The sequence below is a fragment of the Macaca nemestrina genome, chromosome 18 (assembly GCF_043159975.1).
Source record: "Macaca nemestrina isolate mMacNem1 chromosome 18, mMacNem.hap1, whole genome shotgun sequence".
NCBI classification, from domain to species: Eukaryota; Metazoa; Chordata; class Mammalia; order Primates; family Cercopithecidae; genus Macaca; species Macaca nemestrina.
This window is the reverse complement of record NC_092142.1, coordinates 20,818,360-20,840,873: the sequence shown is the minus strand read 5'-3', so window position 1 is coordinate 20,840,873 and position 22,514 is coordinate 20,818,360. Positions and strand designations below refer to the sequence as shown.

Here is a 22,514-nt window from a genome sequence, read left to right as displayed (position 1 = left end):
GCCAGGAGTTGGAGACCAGCATGGCCAACATGGTGAAACCCTGTCTCTACTGAAAATGCAAAAATTAGCTGGGTGTGGTGGGGCACACCTGTAATCCCAGCTAGGAGACTGAAGCACAAGAATTGCTTGAACCCAGAAGGCAGAGGTTGCAGTGAGTTGAGATGGTGCCACTGCACCCCAGCCTGCGCAATAGAGTGAGACTCAATCTCAAAAAATAAAAAAATAAAAAATAAAAAGTCTCCAGTGTGGCTGCTGTCCTCTGCACAGAGTCAGAGACAAGGCAGCCAAGACTTGAGTTTTAGAGCTAGGGAAATTGAGGCCCAAAGTCACACTGTGTGACTGAGGTTGACATTAAGCATTCCTGACTTCTCTACCAGTTTCTTAAAATTCCAGTTTCCATGGAGCACCGAAGGAAGACAGGGCAAATCATCCAGCGGGAACCTCACCAGAATGGGAGGTGGCTGCTTTCTGACTGGGGAGATGGGGAGGGCCTTCTGGAAGAGGAGGAAGAGAAAGAGGAGGAGGAGGAGAATCCACATGGATCCAAAAGGACTCTGCACCCTGGAAACTTGTACATGACTCCAAGTGCTGTGCCTGTCCCCACCCTGACACCTGCCGCCTCTGGTCCTCCCAGGTCCAATAGTAGTGTGGGTGGCTGGTACCACAGGGTCTGCCCAATCCCTCTGCAGGCTTTAGGTTCTGGTCTATGGGTCTAGGGGGACAGCACTGAGGATCCTGTTCTTTGCAGCCTCAGACTACTTATTTTCTCTGTCGCCTAGGCTGGAGTGCAGTGGCGCAATCATAGCTCACTGCAGCCTCAACCTTCCCTGCTCAAGTGATCCTCCCATCTTAGCCCCCGAAGCAGCTGGGAATACAGGTGCATGCTACCATGCCTGGTAAGTTTTTGCATTTTCAGTAGAGATGGAGTTGTTCACCATGTTGGCCAGGCTGGTCTTGAACTCCTGACCTCAAGTGATCCTCCCACCTCAGCCTCCCAAAGTTCTGGAATTACAGGTGTGAGCCACCGTACCCGGCTCCCTAGATCTTTTTTAGATTTTTGAGACAGTCTCACTCTGTTGCCCAGGCTGGAGTGCAGTGGTGTGATCTTGGCTCACTGCAACCTCCATCTCCTTGGCTCAAGTAATTCTCCTCCCTCAGCCTCCCCAGTAGCTGGGACTACAGGCACGCACCACTACACCTGACTAATTTTTGTATGTTTAGTAGAGATGGGGGTTCCACCATGTTGGCCAGGCTGGTCTTGAACTCCTGGCCTCAAGTGATCCGCCTGCCTCGGCTTCCTAAAGTGCTGGGATTACAGGCGTGAGCCACCGCGCCCAGTCCATTCATGGGTTTAATGAGAGAGAATGCAAATCATCATGGAGGAGGGGCCTAAATCCCCCAGAGGGAGAGGAGAGGATGCAGCCAGTAGCAAGCCCTCCTCTTATACTCAGGCCCAGAGGACTCTGTTCTGGGGAAGGGTCTATGCGATCAGAGTTGACTTTCTACCCTAAGGGGATGCCTTTTGTGGCAAAAGCTGGACTCAGCCTTGGGTACTCACTTGTTGGGGTGTGCCCTTGGGTAACAGCCTTAAAACCTCACTGTACCTCAGTAGGCACAACTGCGAATGGACCCAAATATTTCTGGCTGCTCTGGCTCCTCACAGGGTGGTCATGAGAAAACAGACGCCAGAATGCCTTGCAAGGCTAGATTGCAAAGCTCCAGGAGGATTTCATTCCCTGGAGTGTCCCAGCACCTAGAACAGTGCCTGGCACAAAGCAGGCGGCCAGCGAATGCTGCTGGGTGAACAAAATCTCTGGGGCATATTTGCGATCTGGCCGTGCTATGGTCGCGCGCCAGACCCACCCCGGACATGGCTGCACTCATTCTTTTGGAAGTTCAGTGAAGTACAGGCTATGGTTCCCATTACCCAGAGGTGGAAACTGAGGCCCAGAGAACATGAGGAAACTTTGATGGAGTCACAATGTCTCCGCCGGAATCCAGGTCGATGGGGACCCCAAAAGCGGGTTTGGTGGAAGGAACTGGCAAAAGGGTGGGGATCATCAGGGACTGACCCTGGGCGCGCTGGGCTCGCGGGCAGCTCGAGGGTGGGGATCCCTCCCCTCTTGTCCCCCTCACCCTCTCTGTCCTGCCCGCACCTGCGTCCTTCCCTGGCCCGCGTCCGGGCTTCGCTCACCTGGCTCGGGCTCCCGCGGCGCTGCGCTGAGTGCTCCCCGCGCTGCGCCAGACTCCGCGCCGCCAGGGCCACCGGGCCATCTCCTCCTCCAGAGGGGGCAGAACGGGGCGGAGCGTGGCATCCGGACCGCCCCCCGCCTGCTCCTCTGCACCCGGCGGGGAGCACCTGCATTCTCTCAGGTAGAGACCCGCAGGCTCTCATAGAGGGGAAACTGAAGCCAGTAGGGCCGGGATGGGCAAAATGGTCCACGGTTCTGGTGGGAAAACACACAAAGGCCCTGCGTGCCGGGCTCTGTCCTGCCGGCCAAGTCGTCCTAGAACCCCAAGAAAAAGGGTTTTATCTATATCTAGGAGCAGAATTGCTGGGTCATACGATTACTCTGTGTTTAGAGAAGAACGGCCAAATTGTTCTCTAAAGTAGCTGCACCATTTTACAACCCTACCAGCAGTGTATAGGGTTCCAAGATTTCCACATCCTTACCAACACTTATAATCTATGTTTAAAATTTTAACTATTCTGTTGGGTGTGAAGTGGGGTCTCATTGTGGTTTCATTTATATTTCCTGATAGCTAATGCTGCTGAACATCTTTTCATGTGCTCATTGGCACACGGATGTGTTTTCTTTGGAGAAGTGTCTGTTCAAATCCTTTGCTCATTTTCAGCTGAGTTATTTGTTGATTTTTAAGAGTTATTTGTATATTCTGGATATAAATCCCTCATCAGATGAATGATTTGCAAATATTTAAACAAAAAGAAAAAAAACCAAAAAAGTTCTTCTATCATCCATCCTTCCACCTATCCATCAAATCTTCCATCCATCCATCCTTCCACCTATCCATCCATCCTTCCACCTATCCATCCATCCTTCCACTTATCCATCCAACCTTCCATCCATCCATTCTTCCACCTATCCATCCATCCTTCCACCTATCCATCCAACCTTCCATCCATCCATCCTTCCACCTATCCATCCAACCTTCCATCATCCATCCTTCCACTTATCCATCCAATCTTCCATCTGTCTGTACTTCTACCTGTCCGTCCAGCTTTCCATCTATCTGTATTTCCACCTGTCCATACGACCTTTCATCCATCCATTCTTCCACCTGTCCATCCAACCTCCTGTCATCTATACTTCCACCTATCCATCCAAACTTCCATCCATCCAACCTTCCACCCATCTAATTCATCCCATATATATTTCTTTCCTTCCTTCTACCCATCTATCTACTCTTCCTGTCTTGCAATCTTTCACTCATCTCTGTCGATTTATGCATCAATCACATCATTCTACTTTTGATGGTGCTTCTTCAGTGCTGGATAATATCACCCTTTGAAAACTCATGTTCAGCTGGGTGTGGCTCATGCCTGTAATCCCAGCACTTTGGGAGGCTGGGGTGGGCAGATCACTTGAGCCTAGGAGTTTGAGACCAGCCTGGGCAACATGGTGAGAGCCCATCTCTATGAAAAAATAAAAAAAAATTAGCCAGGCATAGTGGTATGTGCCTGTAGTGCCAGCTACTTGGGAGGCTGAGGCAGGAGGATCACCTGAGCCCGGGAGGTAGAGGCTATGGTGGGCTGTGATTGCACCACTGCAATCTTACTGCTGGAAAGCTCAGGCAATGGAGTGAGATCCTGTCTCAGTAAAAGAAAACTCATGTTCAAGTGGTGGTATTGGAGGGTCAGGCTTGTGCCCAAGAGCTCACAACTGCTGTAATGGAGCCACAGGGGCCGAGAGCAGCAAGGGCTGGTCACTTTGCTCTGAAAAGGGCAACTGAAAAAGCCTCCACCCATACAACACCCTTTGTGGGCACAGGTGTGGGGAAGAGAAAAACAAAATCTTAGTCTGCATGTTGTATGAGCCAGATAGTAAGAGATCTTGCTTAATCCTCACAACTCTGTTTTAGCTCAATTTTAGAGACAGGGAAACAGGTTCAGAAAAGGGGCTCCAAATGTGGTGGGGAAAGCCATGGGGTCTGTCCTGGATTTAAATCTTAGCTTTGCCACTTCCTTGCTGTGTGTCTTTGAGCACCTACGAGGCTCAGTTTCCTCATCTGTAAACTGCAAATGATGTGCACTTAATAGTTGCGATGCTGTGAGGTTTATGACTAACATGCTTTATGCAAAATGTTGAGCATGGTGCTGGCTCAATCAGTGCACAAACAATGGTAGCTGTTCTTCTCATTACATGGGAAGTTGGGATTTGAACCTAGGTCCTGTCCTTCCCCACTTCATAAGCCATGTGTCTGGTCCAGCCTTCCATTCATAAAGGCCAGCCTCTTCTCCCACCAACAGGGTCAGAGAACTCACATTCCCCGGTACCAGCTCCTGATATTGTCTTTCAAAGAGAAGCATAATTTATATTTGTGACGGGTTGAATTGTGTTCTTCACAAAATTCATATGTGGAAGTCCCAATCCCACGTACTTAACCCTAACTCTGCAAATAGAGTCATTGCAGATGTAATGAGTTAAGGTCATAGTGGAGTAACGTGGGCCCCTACTCAGTATGACTGGTGCTCTTATAAAGAGGGGAAATTTGGACAGAGACATGCACATAGGGAGAATTTCATGTGAGGACTGGAGTTATGCTGCCCAAAGCCAAGGAACTACCAGAATGGAGAAGTCTGGAATGGATCCTTCCCAGTGTCTTCAGAGGGAGCATGGCCCTGAGGGCACCTTAATCTTGAACTTCCAGCTTCCAGAACAATAAGACAATAAATTTCCATTGTTTCATCCACACAATTTGTGGTACTTTGTTATGACAGCTCTAGCAAATGAATACAACCACCACAGGCCCTTTTCTTTTCTTTTCTTTTTTTTTTTTTTTGAGACGGAGTCTCGCTCTGTCACCCGGGCTGGAGTGCAGTGGCCAGATCTCAGCTCACTGCAAGCTCCGCCTCCCGGGTTTACGCCATTCTCCTGCCTCAGCCTCCCGAGTAGCTGGGACTACAGGTGCCTGCCAACTCACCCGGCTAGTTTTTTTTGTATTTTTTAGTAGAGACGGGGTTTCACCGTGTTACCAGGATGGTCTCGATCTCCTGACCTCATGATCCACCCGTCTCGGCCTCCCAAAGTGCTGGGATTACAGGCTTGAGCCACCGCGCCCGGCCTGGCCCTTTTCTCTGTATTTACAGGGGTGACCCAAAATGGCAGCTGTGCAAGATGGACCAGACTGAGAATAACCACGGCAGGGGCTGTGGTCACCACTGCCTTCCTGGACCCAGCACAGAATCTGGCCAAAGGAGGGTCTCATCAAGCCTTAGCAAGTGAGTTTCGTTTTTTTTTTTTTTTTTTTTTTTTGAGACAGAGTCTCTGTTACCAGGCTGGAGTGTAGTAGCACGATCTCAGCTCACTGCAACCTCCACCTCCCGGGTTCAAGCGATTCTCCTGACTCAGCCTCCGAGTAGCTGGGATTACAGGTGTCCACTACCACGCCTGGCTAATTTTTGCATTTTTGGTAGAGACAGGGTTTCTCCATGTTGGCCAGGCTGGTCTCGAACTCCTGGCCTTGAGCCATCTGCCTGCCTTGGTCTCCCTAAGTGCTGGGATTACAGGCATGAACCACCACACCTGGCCACAACTGAGTGTTTTTAAACAACTTGATGAATTTTTACTTATGTATACTTCAATGTAACTCCTACCTTGATCAAGATATATAATATTTTCAACATGCCAGATGTCCCCTTTGTGTTCCCCATCCCACAGGGTAACTACTATTTTGACTTCAGTCACCAATAAGGAATTTGGCTGGTTCTTGAACTTCATATAAATGACATTATACAGTATGTACTCTTTTGTGTCTGGTTTCTTTTGCCCAATATTATGAGACTGATGCATCTTGTTGAATATAGCTGTATAGATCATTCTTTTTTGGGGGCGGGCAGGGTTTCACTCTATTGCCCAGGCCGGAGTGTAGTGGCATGATCAAGGCTCACTGCAGCCTCAACCTCTCCTGGGCTCAGGTGATCCTTGCACCTCAGCCTCCTGAGTAGCTGGCACTACAGGCATGTGCTTCCAAGCCTGGCTAATTTTTGTATTTTTTGTAGGATGGGTTCTCACCATGTTACCTAGGCTACTCTCAAACTCCTGGGCTCAAGTCATCTACCTGCCTTGGTCTCCCAAAGTGCTGGGATTTCAGGTGTGAGCCACCATGTCAACTGTTCATTCTTTTTAAATCGATGCATAGTATTTCACTGTAAAATGTATCAGATTTTATTTGCACATTCTGCCACTGATGGACATTGGGTAGTTTCCAGTTTTGAGCTCTAATGAATAAGGCTGCTGGGAAAATCCTTATATGTCTTTTGTCTAACATATGCACTCATTACCCTTGGAGTGGAATTACTAGATCATAGAGTAGGCACATGTTTTACTTTAGTAGAAATTGCCAAATAGTCTTCCAAAGTTATTGAGTCAAATTACACGTCCCTACCCCAACCCCTACCCTAACTGGAATATGAGCGTTCCAACTGTTCCACATCTTGATATTGTAGTTCTTTGTTTTGTTTTGTTTTGTTTTTAGAGACAGGGTCTCATTCTGTTGTCCAGGCTGGAGTGCAATGGCCCAGTCTCAGCTCATTGCAACCTCTACTTCCCAGATTCAAGTGATTCTCATGTCTCAGCCTCCTGAGTAGCTGGAATTACAGGTGTGCACCACCATGCCCAGCTAATTTTTGTGTTTTTAGTAGAGATGGGGTTTCACTACGTTGGCCATGCTGGTCTCAAACTCCTGACTTCATGTGATTCGCCCACCTCGGCCTCCCAAAGTGCTGGGATTACAGATGTGAGCCATCACGCCTGACCATCTTGTTTTTTGTTTGTTTTTGTTTTTAAGAGACAGGGTCTTACTCTGTTGCCCAGGCTGGAGTGCAATGGCACAATCACAGCTCACTACAGTCTCAAACTCCTGGGCTTAACTGATCCTCATGCCTCAGCCTCCTGAGTAGCTAAAACTGCATGCATTGGGCCACCATGCCTGGCTAATTTGTTTTAAATTTTTGGAGACATGGGGTCTTGCTATGTTGCCCAGGCTGGTGTTGAACCCTTGGCATCAAGCAATTCTCCCATCTCAGCCTCGCAAAGTGTTGAGATTAGAGGCATGAGCCGCTGTGCCCAGCCCCAGTCTTTTTGATTTTAGTCATTCTAGTGGGATGTAGTGGCATCTCACTGTGGTTTTAATTTACATTTCCCTGGCAGGTAAGGCTGTTGAGCACCTTTTCATGTACCTATTGTCCATTTTAAAAATTGGATGGGCCGGGCGTGGTGACTCACGCCTGTAATCCCAGCACTTTGGGAGGCCAAGGTGGGTGGATCACCTGAGGTCAGGAATTTGAGACCAGCCTGGCCAACATGGTGAAACTCCATCTCCACTAAAAATAAAAAGAAAAATAGCTGGGCATGGTGGCAGGCGCTTGTAATTCCAGCTACGCTACTTGGGAGGCTGAGGCAGGAGAATCGCTTGAACCCGGGAAGTGGAGGTTGCAGTGAGCCAAGATTGTGCCACTGCACTCCAGCCTGGGCAAAGAGAGTGAGACTTTATAAAAAAAAAAAAAAAAAAAAAAAAAATTGGGATGGGCTAGGCATGGTGACTCATGCCTGTAAATCCCAGCACTTTGGGAGGCCAAGGCAGGCAGATCCCCTGAGATCAGGAGTTCAAGACCAGCCTGGCCAACATAGTGAAACCCTGTCTCTACTAAAAATACAAAAATTAGCCGGGCATGGTGGCAGGCCCCTGTAGTTCCAGCTGCTCAGGAGGCTGAGGCAGGAGAATCGCTTGAACCTGGGAGGTGGAGGTTGCAGTGAGCCGAGATTGTGCCACTACGCTCCAGCCTGGGCAACAGAGCAAGACTCCATTTAAAAAAAAAAAAAATTGGAATTTTATCTTTTTCTTATTGAAATCCTTTATATAGTATGGTATGAGTCTTTTAATAAAGTTCTATGTCACTAAAAACTTACACACACATACGCCAATGATCATTTCAAATAGTTAAAGTCATGTTGATCCTATTAGTGGAATAAAAGTAATTGTTTTTAATTTTGGAAAATGACCCCGGATGAGCAGCCTTCACTTCAGTTTGGTTGGGCAGGGATGGAGAGTGGTGGTGAGGCTCACTTGTTTCTTCTTCCTCCAGGATGGGCTGACTGTGACTCTGCATTAGCCTGTGATGGACCAGGGTGGAGACCACCCCATCAGCTGCTTTCCAGAGCTGGACTCCCACAGCTCAGCCGCCTGCTCACTGTTCACCATGTGTCTCCCATGTGGCAGCTTCTGGGGACCTGCAGATCCTGGGACAGCAGTCTCATCCCAAGGGAGCTCACGGTCAAGGAGAAGAGCTAGATCAGCGAGGAAGGTGGCATGACATGGAGTGCTGAGTGCGAGAGTTCTGCGTGGTCAGGATGCTGCCAGAGAAAGACTGGAGGCCCCTGGCTCTAGATGGGTCCCAGGGAGCTAATGTCATTTGAGCTGTGCCTTGATGGGTGAGCAGGAGTCTCCGGGCAGAGGAGGCAAGAAGCACCGTTCAGGCAGGGGGTTGGTTTAGGGCTTCCCAGAGAGGGACAGTCTAGTGGCTGGAGAGTAGGGTGTGTTGCGGGACAGGGCTTGAGAGTTAGATTAGACCCAGGAATGGCCTCTCACACAAAAGACAGAGACTTTCCTTCCTCAGCTTCCAGGGAGTCCTGGTACCAGGAATCGTGTTCCCTGCGGGTCACAGCATTCCACCCCATCCTGCCCTCTGGGCCGGGATTTGCTCAGTCCTTTGTAGGATGACATTTCTGTTTAGAGGAATCATTATTTTTTAACCAAAGTTATTATTGACCACAAAACAGAGCATGCCACTTGGTGCTTAGTGCACACTCAGGCAGTGTGGGGTCTAGCCCCTCCCCTTACCTGAGAACACTTCTCTAGGAAAGAGTGACCTTTGGTTCTGCATCATTTTTCTTCTGGAGTTGGGATCTGGTGGGCAAGAGATGAAGAAAGATGGTCTCCCTGGTGCCCAGATTTCTGGGCTGGCTGGGAGAAGCAGGGCAGGAACCCTTGGAGCAAGGGTACCATGATGGGTGCGGCCCTTCTAGATGGGGTCTGGGGTCTCCACAGGCTGTAGCCAAATGGCAGGTGGGAAAGGCTGCGTGAAGGGCATACCTGAAGGACTGGGCCTGCCAGAGGAAGCTTCTGGCCTTGGTGATCTCCTGGGCCAGCCTCCTTAAATCATCTCCTTCAAATGGTGGCAGCGTGGGATCCTTAAAAAGGGGAAGTGAGTGTGAAGTTTGATCCATTAAATAGATGCGAGCTGAAAATCCAAAATCTCAGAAAAAGCATTTTAGAGCTAATCACGTTCTGGCTTCCATCCAGTGCAGGAAATCTTGTGAGCCTCCGCTTGTATATCTCCAGGGACAGGAAGCTCACTACCTATCAAGACAGTCATTCTGCAAAGGGGACACTTTGAAATACGGTGTGTGAGAGTCAGTGTAGGGAGGGGACGGTGGCAAAGCAAGATAGTGTCAGAAATTGAGTGAAGGTGGACCCACTCTGGGCCAGTGGAACAGAAGTGGCACAGGTTCCTCATCTCACCGCTATTCAGTAAAATCTCTTCAATCATTTTTTGCATTTCTTCTAGTAAAATAGATTCATGGGTATGCTTTTTATTTGGTTGATTTTAGACAGAGCCTTGCTCTGCTGTCCTGGCTGGAGGGCAGTGGCGTGATCATGGTTCACTGTAGCCTCAAACTCCTGGGCTCAAGCTATCCTCCCACTTCAGTCTCCCAAGTAGCTAGGACCACAGCCATCTGCTACCACACCTGGCTGAGACATGCTTTTTAAAAAATGTTAACGAATAAAATTTCACCACCTAGCCTTAAAAATACATCTTACCAATCCTAGCACTTTGGGTGGCTGAGGTGGGTGGATCACTTGAGGTCAGGAGTTTGAGACCAGCCTGGCCAATATGATGAAACCTCATCTCCAGTAAAAATATAAAAATTAGCTGGGTGTGGTGGCAGGCACCTGCAATCCTAGCTACTCAGGAGGATGAGACACGAGAATCACTTGAACCCAGGAGGCAGAGGCTGAAGTGAGCTGAGATTGCGCCACTGCACTCCAGCCTGGTGACACAGTGAGACTTCGTCTCAAAAAAAAAAAAAAAAAAAAAAAAGAAAAAGAAAAAAACTACATGTCTCACAGTTCATAAGCCCTAAGAAAGAGAGGAAACCGTCCCTTCTGCCTGGCAGTAGTAGCACAGCAATCCCAGTCTGCATGCAAAAACAATTCAGAGAATCTGATCTGATTTGATAAGGTACTAAGCTGAGAGCCTTAAACATATCATCACTTGTTTTCCTGTATAATAAGGACACTTGGGTGAATATTCATTACTTTTACCAATTTGTTCTGTTCTCTGTATTATTTATGATACTTGTCCCTGGAAGAGCTAGTTGAACGAAGGAGTCATGTAAGGCTACCCAGACTTCAAAGATTATGCCAGCCGAGCCTGATGGTTCAGGCCTGTAATCCCAACACTTTGGGAAGCTTAGGCAGGAAGATTACTTAATCCCAGGAGTTTGAGATCAGCCTGGGCAACATGGTGAGATCCTGTTTCTACAAAAAATTAAAGAAATTATCTGGGCGTGGTGGCGCACCTGTGATCCCAGCTACTCCGGAGGCTGAGGTGGAAAGATTGCCTGAGTTCAGGAGGTAGAGGCTGTACTGAGCTGTGATTGCGCCACTACACTTTAGCCTGGGCAACGGAATGAGACCCTGTCTCAAAAAAAAAAAAAAAAATTATGCCATGTCCTGTGAAAGTAACCTTTAACCTCTGAAAAGAAATCTGGAATTCTGATTGGTTGTCTTACTTGATAATTTGTTGTCCTGGGAATGTTATCACTGGCAACATTGCATTCCTAAAAGGTATAAATATGTGCAGAATTTTCCTATTAAGTCAGAAGTAGATCATTGAAATCTATGACTTTACTAGATTTATTACTTCATAGATAACCTATGACTTTGCTAGATCTATTGCTTAACAGATAACTTGAATGTCTGTGTTTCAATGAATTGAACCCCAGAAGACACAAATATGCAGGAATTAAAGCACAAAGGTTAAGATCGTGGGTGTCTTGGGGCTGTAGCTATACCACTTCCTCTGACTTTAGTTTTTTTTGTTGTTGTTTGTTTTGAGATGGAGTCTTGCTCTGTCACTCAGGCTGGAGTGCAGTGGTGCAGTCTCGGCTCACTGCAACCTCTGTCTCCCAGGTTCAAGCAATTCTGCCTCAGCCTCTCGAGTAACTGGGATTACAGGTGCACACCACCATGCCCAGCTAATTTTTGTATTTTCAGTAGAGACGTCATTTCACCATGTTGGCCAGGCTGGTCTCAAACTCCTGACCTCAAGTGATCCACCCACCTCGGCCTCCCAAAGTGCTGAGATTACAGGTGTGCGCTACCATGCCCAGTTTTAGGTGTATTCTTAAACCTCGCTGGGCCTGCTGTTCATCTGTTAAATGGGTATAATATTAAAAGAGGTAATCTACATAAAGCCACATAAATTTCCAACACAGGCAAACTGGTCTGATCATCAGGAAATATAACAACACCCTCAAATCCTGCTTCTTTCCCAGTCTTGAGGAGAGTCAGCCTAAAAGGACAGTGGCAGGGAAACCCAATCCTTTTTAGTTAATATTTTGTCTCAACGAAAAGCAGAGATCTTTTTAGTCAGAAGGAAAACCCAGGACGGGCGTGGTGGCTCATGCCTGTAATCCTAACACTTTGGGAGGCCAAGGTGGGAGGTTCACTTGAGCCCAGGAGTTCAAGAAGGAAAACCCCATGCCTGTTGATATTTTATTGAGTTGTTTCAACAGAACTCATGTTCAGTGGCTCTGCAACTTACGTTTTCATTGATGAAGCCTTTGGTCAGCAGGCCGCACATTCTGGAGAGTGTGTCCTCACCCACAGGGCAGTGATAGCGTCCGCCGGTGAAGGAAGCCAGCTTTCTCAGGAACTCAACCGCCGCTCTGGAAGGAAGGGACAGAGGGCAGGCGGGGAGGCTGACTGACCAGCCTAGTTGGTGTGACTCCCCAGGTCCATGGGGAACTTAAGTCTGTGGGGCTTAAGAGAAATCAGCCTGGCAATGGGCGGTGGCTTGTGCCATGGAGACCACCATGAGAACACCAAAGGACACTTTCCCCACCAGTTTATGGATGGCTATAGCAACTGCTGCTGCTTGAGGGAAGAGGAGTCCCCGTGTTCCCCGTGTGAGTGTCGCCATCTAGCCTGGACCCCCTCAAACCACACAGCCCACACACTCCAGCCCCCATTTCTTCTTTTCTTTTTTGAGACAGAGTCTTAGTCTGTTACCTAGGCTGGAGTGATCTTGCATGATCTTGGCTCACTGCAACCTCCACCTCCCAGGTTCAAGCAATTCCCCTGCCTCAGCCTCCTGAGTAGCTGGGACTACAGGCGCTGGCCACCACGCCAGGCTAATTTTTGTATTTTTTTAGTAGAGACGGGGTTTCGCCATGTTGCCCAGGCTGGTTTCGAACTCCTGACCTCAGGTGATCTGCCTGCCTTGGCCTCCCAAAGTGCTGGGATTACAGGTGTAAGCCATCGTGCCCAGCCTAGCCCCCATTTCTTTATGGGACACTTATCCAGTGCCTACTATGTGTTAGGCCTGTAAAGGACACATATTACACTTATGGGGCTTATAGTTTAGACCAAGAGATAAAATATGTCCCTATGTAGTCTGTTTTGCTAATAGTAAAGTTTTGATTTTTGAAGGTGCTGAGTCTTATCTGACATGTGTTCTTTTTCACATTTTTGTTTTGTTTTGTAGAGACAGAATCTTGCTATGATATCCAGGCTGGTCTCGAACTCCTGGCCTCAACTGATCCTCCCACCTCAGTCTCCCAAAGCACAGGGATTATAGGCATGAGCCATGGTGCCCAGTCATAACACATGTTCTATAGTGATCGTTTATAAAAATAACCATGATGAGGCTACATTAATATTTTTCTTTCTAGCTTTTCCCCTAAATGTCCCCTAAATACTCACAAATGTGATCCCAGGGAAGAGTAGGAGGGAGACTGTGACATGACTGTGTGAATCTCGTGCAAATGTGTTTCCAGGCTGGAGGAAGTCAGAGGGAAATGTCTGAATAAAGAGAGGGGTTTTCACCCTGTGGTGTGACACCTGCTTGGGCCCTCTAGAAAAACAATGCTTCTCCTAATTTCTTTCTTTCTTTTTTTTTTTTTTTTTTTTTTTGACAGTCTCACTGTTGCCCAGGCTAGAATGCCATGGAGCAACCTCGGCTGGCTGCAACCTCTGCGTCCCTGGATCAAGCGATTCTCACGTCTCAGTCTCCTGAATAGCTGGGATTACAGGCGCATGCCACCACGCCTGTCTAATTTTTGTATTTTTAGTAGAGACAGGGTTTCACCATGTTGGCCAGGTTGGTCTTGAACTCCTGATCTCAAGTGATCCACCTGCCTCAACCTCCCAAAGTGCTGGGATTACAGGCGTGAGCCAGCACGCCCGGCCACTTCTCCTAATTTCTGATTTACAGGATTAGGGCCCAGGAGAGACCGGCGTCTAAGTGAGCAGGTAGATTAGGTGGGGAGCTTGGATCTCCCTGCTGAGATGTGTGGCTCCATATCGCGCACCTGTCTGAGCAGTTCAAGGAAATGGTGTGCACTTTCACATCTCTTTTCTCCCTGAGTCTTTGGACTTCATTTAGGACAAGGCTGCAGCTTGTGTCTGGCTTTCCGTCGGTCAGGAGGTACAGTCCTTCCAGATCATGGAAACTGAAAGCTTTCTGAAAGAAAACAGGACGGCTGTCAGGCTCCGGAGAGAGGCTCACCCGGAAGACAAGAACCAAATGCCTAAAGGTGGTGCCTGCTGCCGCCTCTGCCAAAATGCATCTGATTGGATGCCTCTGACCTGTTCAAAAAGACTGAGAGATTCTCTTTCAGCCTCAGACAGACCAAGGAAGCTGCTGAGGTTTAGGAGGAAGAGCATGGCTCGCTGCCTAGCTGGTTAATCCCAAGCAAGTCACTTAACCTCTCTGAGCCTGTGTCTTCATCTGTTTTTCTTTAATTTTTATTTTTTTGAGATGGAGTTTCATTCTTGTTGCCCAGGCTTGAGTGCAATGGTGCAATCTCGGCTCACTGCAACCTCTGCCTCCTGGGTTCAAGCAATTCTCCTGCTTCAGTCTCCCAAGTAGTTGGGATTACAGGCATGTGCCACCACGCCCAGCTAATCTTTTGTATTTAGTAGAGATGGGGTTTCACCATGTTGGTCAGGATGGTCTCGAACTCCTGACCTCAGGTGATCCACCTGCCTTGCCCTCCCAAAGTGCTGGGATTACAGGTGTGAGCCCCCACACCTAGCCTGTGTCTTCGTCTATAACGTGAGAACATCGAGAATCCTTTTCTCACTGGGGTGTTGGGAAGATGAAATGTGCTTTGTCAATTCTAAAGTGCCCTTTGTAAATCCTAAAGCATCGTGCAGTGTCAGCACAGGGGATGATGGTATTTGTTTTGCATCAAGGTCGGGCTCCATGGTGGGACTTGCCAGCAATGCTTGCAAGATGGAGGTGCTGCCCTCAGCTTGCAGGTGGGTCACCCATTGCATAGCCTCATGGCACGCTGCATCTGTGGTCTCCACCAGCGTGTCCTGCCACGACTGAAGGCTCTCTGCAAAGCTGAGCAGGTTAAAACTGGGGAGGAGGAAAAGAGGAGGTGAGGGGCAGAGAAGGGGAGAAAGAGATTGGTTAGAATAGGCCCATCTAGACTGAAGACTCCTACAATGAGCCCCGTGGCCTCTCAGGGAGAGGGCTGTGGGGCCTCTTGAGAATGAGAGGGTATATACTGACGATTTGGATGCAGACAGAGATAGATTTAAATCCCAGCTCAAGCCAGACACAGTGACTTGTGCCTGTAATCCCAGTACTTTGGAAGGCCAAGCTGGGAGGATTGCTTGAGGCCAGGAGTTCAAGACCAGCCTGGGCAACATAGTGAGACCCCCATCTCTGCAAAAAAATTAAAAAAAAAATTAGCCAGGCATGGTGGTGTGTGCCTATAGTCCAAGCTACTTGGGAGGCTGAGGTGTGAGATCACTTGAGCCCAGGACGCTGAGGCTGCAGTGAGCTATGATCACACCACTGCACTCCAGCCTAGGCAACAGAGTGAGACCCTGTGTCAAAACAAACAAACAAACAAAAATCCCAAACAATCCTAGCTCACCCAGTGACTGGTTACCCAATCTTCAGCAAGTGTCTTAACCTCTTGAAGTCCTGGCTTCTTTTTCTGAAAAATGGGGGCTGATAACAGCAACGCCTCACAGGCTCATTGTGAGAGTTGATGCAATGATGCGTGTAAAGCATCTGGTGCACAGAAAGTGCTCAAGAAATGTGTACTCTGATTAAGGCAAGAACGAGGCCTAGTCTAAGATGAGAGTCCCCTGGGGTCCCCTTAGGGTCAACCCTTCCGGATAGGGAAAATAAACAACTTCCTCCACTCAAAAATCAAGTTCACAAAAATTTAAAAAATTAAATAATTAAATAATTTGAAAAATTGAGTTCAGCTGAAAGCCCTACGTCAAGGCCACATGGTAGTTCCTTCGCTGTGCCTGCAATTGTCCCTAGGCCTGAAATTGCGTTCCTTTTTTTTTTTTTTTTTTGAGACAGCATCTTACTCTGTTGCCCACGCAGGAGTACACTGGTGCAATCATAGCTCACTGCGGCCTCAACCTCCTGGGCTCAAGTGATCCTCCTTCCTCAGCCTCCCAAGTAGTTGGGGCTACAGGTGCACACCACCATACCCAGCTAATTTTTAAATGTTTTGTAGAGATGGGGTGTCACTTTGTTGCTGAGGCTGGTCTTGAACTCCTGAGCTCAAGTGATCCTCCTGCCTTGGCCCCCAAAATTGCTGGGATTACAGGTATGAGCCACCATACCCAGCCTCTAAAAACTGCTTTCCTTCACAGCAGAGCGGAATACAGTGCTCTTTCCTACTCAAATGTGTTACTCAGAAGAGCATCTCAGAAACTCCAGGCCTGCTGGCACTGAGAGGAGACGGTGTGCTTGACCAGGGAAGCCCCGGGAACTGCCCCTTTGATCTTCCTGATCAGCCCTCGCCTCTTACCTGTCACAGCGCTTCCGCAGCTGTTCCCAAATCAGCAAAACCAGCTCTGTCTTCACCTGCTGCAGGTAGGGGCCCATGGACCCTGACGTGTCCAGCAAAATGCATACTTTGCTCTCCAAAACAGTGCCAAACAGTCGGCGGCTCCCTGCTCCGAGACAGGTGGGGCAGAGGCAGGGGGTGAGGGGTCCCTCCTCCTGGGTGGTTTCCCTCACTGTATCTATCAACTATAAAGTCTTGCGACACCTGTTGCCTGCCTCATCATTGATTGGATGTCACCCCACTGGGAGACGGCCTTTGTGGTGCTGTGGGAGGGGGCGATTGTCCAAGGGCAGACCTGATCAGCAGTTTGGGCTTTAGGAGATCAAGATTTCAGCTCTGGCTTTGTCTGTGATGAGTTGTATAAGCGGTTAAACCTCCTGGGCTTGAGTTTCTTCATCCTTAAAGTTAAGTGATTGGATTCAATAGTATCATGATATTGCTTTGAAATATTAGATAGTGTTTGGGTGTGTACTGGTATGTCAGCTGGGGGACTTGTACTACAAAAGAAATCGCTGGATCTCTGGTTTTAAGTCACCATTCCCAGGGGTAATGTGAACTGGGAGTGGAGAGAGGCTCATGCCTTCTCTGTCCCAGCTCAGCCTCTGACCTGACAACTGTACCTGGAGCAGCAGTCATCATGACGCCCCTGTCCGTGGACCATCTATACCAGGTCCTACTGCAGAGGACTGGACCTAATGAATTTACATAGACCCTGAGTGGCACATACAAGGCCACCTGTAGGATCTCCATATAGGACTCCCTTCCTCCCTCCTCCTATTGCCCCAGAAACCCTCCAGGCCCCATAGCCTGAATCCCCTCCTGTCCAGTTCTAGCTGTCTGCCCACCTTCTTGGGTTTGATGCTTCAGACCATCTCTTAATCCACAGCCCAACCCTGTCCATTTGCCTTTCCAGGAGGGGACTTGGTGCTCTCTGAAAAGAGGTCCGTGGTGGCTAACACCTATAATCCCAGGACTTTGGGAGGCCGAGGCAGGAGGATCGCTTGAGCCTAGGAGTTCAGAGCCAGCCTGCACAACATAGCGAGACTCTGTATCTTAAAAAAATAAATAAAGTAAGCTGGGCATGGTGGCACGTGCCTGTAGTCTCAGCTCCTTGCAAGGCTGAGGTGGGAGGATTGTTTGTGCCCAGTTCGAGGCTGCAGTGAGCCATGACTGCACCACTGGACTCCAGACTAGGTGACAGAGCAAGACCATGTTTCTAAAATAAAATAGTAATAATAATAAAAAAACAGAGGGTTTCTGCTCTGTCAGTTCCCCTTACCATCTGTACCTCCAGGGTTGTTTTGCTAGGGCCCAGTCAATATTAAAGCAAACCTTTTGACAGTGAGCCCCTTGTCATTTGCAGGAAGGCAAGGTGTGGCAGGTGGCCTTGCAGAGCAGGCTGTGACGTGTGTGAGCTCCCGCTGGAGCTCTTGGGCCCATGTTCTAACTCCCTGTTATCCAGCCCCTTGCCTGTCCTCTGAACCCACTGTCATTTTTTTTTTTTTTTGGACAGAGTTTCACTCTTGTTGCCCAGGCTGGAGTGCAGTGGTGCGATCTCAGCTCACTGCAACCTCCGCAATTCTCCTGCCTCAGCCTCCCAAGTAGCTGGGATTACAGGTGCCTGCCACCATGCCTGGCTAATTTTTTGTATTTTTAGTAGGGTATTTTTATATTTTCATCATGTTGGCCAGGCTGGTTTCAAACTACTGACTGGTGATCCACTCGCCTCGGCTTCCCAAAGTGCAGAGATTACAGGCATGAGCCACCACGCCCAGCCTCCCAGTGTCATGTTGTACCTGGATGATGTTCCTGGCCTAATCCTCTGATCTGCAGTTCTCACAAGGCCTGGCTTTGGAAGGACTGATATTGGGGTCCCTGGGGCTAGCCTTCCACATCCCCTCATGCTCCTCCACCCTTCAGGGCAGTGGGCAGGCTCACCAGACAGCAGCCACTGCAGCCTCTGGACATAGCGCCTTAACACCTTCTCCAAGTGCCTGATGTACACCTCCATCTCCCCAGGCGTCCAGTGAATGTGTCTCACCACTCCCTGGGTTAAGGCAAGTGGAGGCAAGCATCCATCCCATCAGCCGTTTCTTCATATCCCCATCACCCCCTAAAATTGTTTGTTCCATCGTGGTTAACAATTCTCAAAACATTTGTTGGCTGGGCATGGTGGCTCATCCCTGTAATCCCAGTGCTTTGGGAGGCCGAGACAGGAGGATCACTTGAGCCCAGGAGATCAAGACCAGCCTGGGCAACGTAGGGAGACCTCATCTCTTCCAAAAACAGAAAATTAGCGGGCGTGGTGGCATGTGCCTGTGGTCCCAAGCTGCTTAGGGGAGGCTGAGGTGGGAGGGTTGCCTGAGCCCAGGGAGGTAGAGGCTGCAGTGAGCTGCAATTGCACCACTGCACTCCTGCCTGGATGACAGAGCAAGATCCTGTCTCAACAAACAAACAAAAACCCACAAAAAATAACCATCTGTTAAGCATATGTTTTTTGTTTGTTTGTTTAAAGCCTTTTTTTCTTTTTCTTTTTTTTTTTTTTTTTTTTTTTGAGACGGAGTCTTGCTCTGTCGCCCAGGCTGGAGTGCAGTGGCCGGATCTCAGCTCACTGCAAGCTCCGCCTCCCGGGTTCACGCCATTCTCCTGCCTCAGCCTCCCGAGTAGCTGGGACTACAGGCGCCCGCCACCTCGCCCGGCTAGTTTTTTGTACTTTTTAGTAGAGACGGGGTTTCACCGTGTTAGCCAGGATGGTCTCGATCTCCCGACCTCGTGATCCGCCCGTCTCGGCCTCCCAAAGTGCTGGGATTACAGGCTTGAGCCACCGCGCCCGGCCACCTTTTTTTCTTTTATTAAACTAGTAGATTTATGGTTCTACAAAGGAGTAGGGAATTAGGATGATTTTGGTTTTTGGTAAATGCAGTTGCTGTATTAATAAAAATCATAATAATCTCTAATTTTTGTTTTTTGAGACAGTCTCACTCTGTTGCCCAGGCTGTAGTGCAGTGGTGCGATCTCAGCTCACTGCAGCTTCTGCCTCCCGGGTTCAAGCAATTCTCCTGCCTCAGCCTCCTGAATAGCTGGGATTACAGGTGCACGGCACCATGCCTGGCTAATTTTTGTGTTTACACTAGAGATGGGGTTTCACTGTGTTGGCCAGGGTGGTCTTGAACTCCTGACCTCAGGTGATCCTGCCGCCTCGGCCTCCCAAAGTGCTGGGACTACAGGCGTGAGCCACTGCGCCTGGTCAATGATCTCTAAATTTTAAAATAGAAAACGCTTAATGGTGGGTTAAGAAGTTCATAAATTTTGAACTAAATAATGACTTAGGGTGGAGAGGGGCAGCATACTGGAACGACCCGATGTTCCTCTAGTGAATAATTTTGAATTTTTGTGGCTATTTTTAGTTTCCCCTAATCTTGATAATGTAGGATAAAAGGGCAAGGAGAGAAATGATCTGATTTTCATTCTGTACTAAATTTACATATTCTAGTGTCAAAGCAATAAAAAATCACCTCAAAATTAGAAAATAGAGAAGAGAACCCTTCACTTTCTATCACAACCCCTATTTGCTGCCATAACAGAACCGTCATCAGTATTGGGGTACAGCATTCTTATGGGTGAACACTTCAGCCATGGTCCAATCTTGTCAGCAATTGCTACTTTTTCTTATCTTTTCCTTTTTATGTTTTAAGAGATAGGCTCCTGCTCCATGACCCAGGCTGGAGTGCAGTGGCGTGATCACGGCTCACTGCAGCCTTGAACTCCATGACTCAACTCATCCTCCCGCCTCAGCCTCCCAAGTAGCTGGGAATACAGGTACACAGCAGCACCTGGCTAATCTATTTTTTTTTTCCAGAGATGGGGTCTTGCTATGTTGCCCAGGCTGGTCTCAAACTCTTGGGCTTAAGCAATCCTCCCACCTCAGCCTCCCAAAGCACTTGGTACTATAGGCAGGAGTCACCGCACCTGGCCTCAGCAATTGTTTCTAATTCTTACTCCAATGAGCCCATCTAACCCTGGAATGGGATCTGAGGCCCTCTGGGAAGTTGGCTTTTTTTCCAACAGGATTTTGCATCTCCTATTTGGTGAGGGGAGTCTCATTTTGGGGAGGAGGGCAGTTCCCACAAGCAGAAATAGAGGCCAGAGTGCCCTACACTGCTCTCTGCCATTTGCAGCTGAGTTGGGAGAGAAAAAAAACGGTGATGAAAATCGTGACTTACGCGGATCTCAACGCTGGGGAAGATGCTGCAGTGTTTGGCTGATGCTGACCTCTGTCCTGACTTTTGATGAGTGCAGTTGGGACCCATGCATCTGGAAATCTCCAGCTTCAATTTTTTGAGCCCATATTTTGCCATCCACTTTAGAATAAAGGAAAGAACTATTATCTTAGGCAATTCAGACTCAACTGAATGATCATCTGATTCATCTATGAGAACCTCATGTTTGAAACCTGTATGATGTTTGAAATGTGGGATTCCCAGGTCCTCACTGAGCATCCATCCCATGCAAATTCCTTCCCTGGCTTTGGGGGAGAAGTGCACAAGAAATATGGGAGGCAGGCTCAGTGCAGTGGCTCACGCCTGTAATCCCAGCACTTTGGGAGGCTGACAGGGGTGGATCACCTGAGGTCAGGAGTTTGAGAACAGCCTGACCAACATGGTGAAACCCCATCTCTACTAAATACAAAAAATTAGCCAGGTGTGGTGGTGCATGCCTGTAATCCCAGCTACTTGGGAGGCTGAGGCAGGAGAATCGTTTGAACCCAGGAGGTGGAGGTTGCAGTGAGCTAAGATAGTGCTACTGCACTTCAGCCTGGGCAACAAGAGTGAAACTCTGTCTCAAAAAAAAATAAAAAAAAGAAATATTGGGGGTGAACAACAAAATCTATTGAGCACCTCCCAGACCCTAGTCTAGTGGACGCTGTTGCTTCCCCAACATCCATTTCAACCCCACCCACAACATTTGAGTGGAAAGCCCTGATTGGTCGAAAACTCAGACTCTAACCCAATTAGGATAATCTCAGTCTCCTTGTCACAACAAGGGACACAACAATGGGCAGGCTCAAAGCAGCCAGGGATGGCATCCGCCATCGACACAATCAGACCCAAGCTCAGGCTTTTATTGAATAGTTGTGGGATGACCGTCCCCTTAGGCACAAGATGGGGGATTTCCATTGATTTCACTTTAATGAATCTTCACATCAATCTTATTTGACAGGCACAATTGTCGTTATTTTAGAAAGGCAGTGAGACTGAGTGTAGCTAGGTGACTTGCCCAAGGTCACCCAGGCAGGAAATAGCAGACCTAGATTTTGAATTTAGGTCTATTTAACCCTTATCCCATCTGCCACAGTAAGGAATTGTTCTTATCAGGTTTGTCCTTTTTTTTTTTTGACACAGAGTCTTCCTCTGTCACCCAGGCTGGAGTGCAGCGGCGCAATCTCGGTTCACTGCAACCTCCACCTCCCGGTTTCAAGTGATTCTCATGCTGTAGCCTCCCAAGTAGCTGGGACTACAGGGCGTGCCACTGCACCTGGCTAATTTTTAAATTTTTAGTAGAGAAGGGGTTTCACCATGTTGGCCAGGTGGTCTCGAACTCCTGACCTCAAGTGATCCGCCCTCCTCGGCCTCCCAAAGTGCTGGGATTACAGGTGTGAGTCACTGTGCCCGGCCTGTTCTCATTTCTGATTATACCCCCACTCCTAGAAGTAATGGCTGGTGGAAGGAATTACTCTATTGCTTAATGGGCATGTGCTGGTACAAGCAACTTAATACCTCTTGGCTTGAGCAAACTGTATCCTTTGTGGGTAAGTCAATAGAAGAGCTAATCCTTCTCACGCCCCTTCCTTGAGGGTACTTCTTGTACACCGAGCCTAGGAGAAGCAGAGTAAGGTCATTGCTATAGTTTGGATGTTTGAGCCCCTGCAAACCTCATGAAATGTGATACCCAGTGTTGGGGATGGGGCTTGATGGGAGGTGTTTGGGTCATGGGAACGGATCCTTCATGAATAGATCAATGCCCTCCCTGGTGACAGGGTGGGGAGCGAGTGAGTTCTCCCTCTATTAGTTGCCGCAAATGCTGGCTGTTAAATAAAAGCCTGGTACCTCCCCATTCTCTTGCTTCCTCTCTCTCCATGTGATCTCTGCACATGCC

General features: G+C 48.5%; 2 protein-coding genes across 2 annotated transcripts in view; both read right to left on the bottom strand.

Annotated features, from left to right (window-relative positions):
- Window positions 1-12,194, bottom strand: part of LOC105485003 (short chain dehydrogenase/reductase family 42E, member 2) — a 40,709-nt gene extending 28,515 nt beyond the window's left edge. Inside the window, exons 1-2 of the mRNA XM_011747150.2 lie at window positions 12,071-12,194; window positions 2,195-2,447 (exon numbers count right to left, since the gene is read on the bottom strand). The gene's annotated coding sequence lies outside the window, so the exon portion shown is untranslated. The remainder of the gene's footprint in view (window positions 1-2,194; window positions 2,448-12,070) is intronic.
- Window positions 8,158-22,514, bottom strand: part of LOC105485001 (von Willebrand factor A domain containing 3A) — a 63,695-nt gene continuing 49,338 nt past the window's right edge. The window contains 10 exon segments of the mRNA XM_071084227.1: window positions 8,158-8,966; window positions 9,082-9,147; window positions 9,334-9,431; window positions 12,071-12,194; window positions 13,839-13,990; window positions 14,749-14,893; window positions 16,320-16,464; window positions 18,297-18,405; window positions 20,582-20,719; window positions 22,136-22,233. Coding sequence (XP_070940328.1) covers window positions 9,096-9,147; window positions 9,334-9,431; window positions 12,071-12,194; window positions 13,839-13,990; window positions 14,749-14,893; window positions 16,320-16,464; window positions 18,297-18,405; window positions 20,582-20,719; window positions 22,136-22,233 — 1,061 coding nt within the window. The 3' untranslated portion in view covers window positions 8,158-8,966; window positions 9,082-9,095.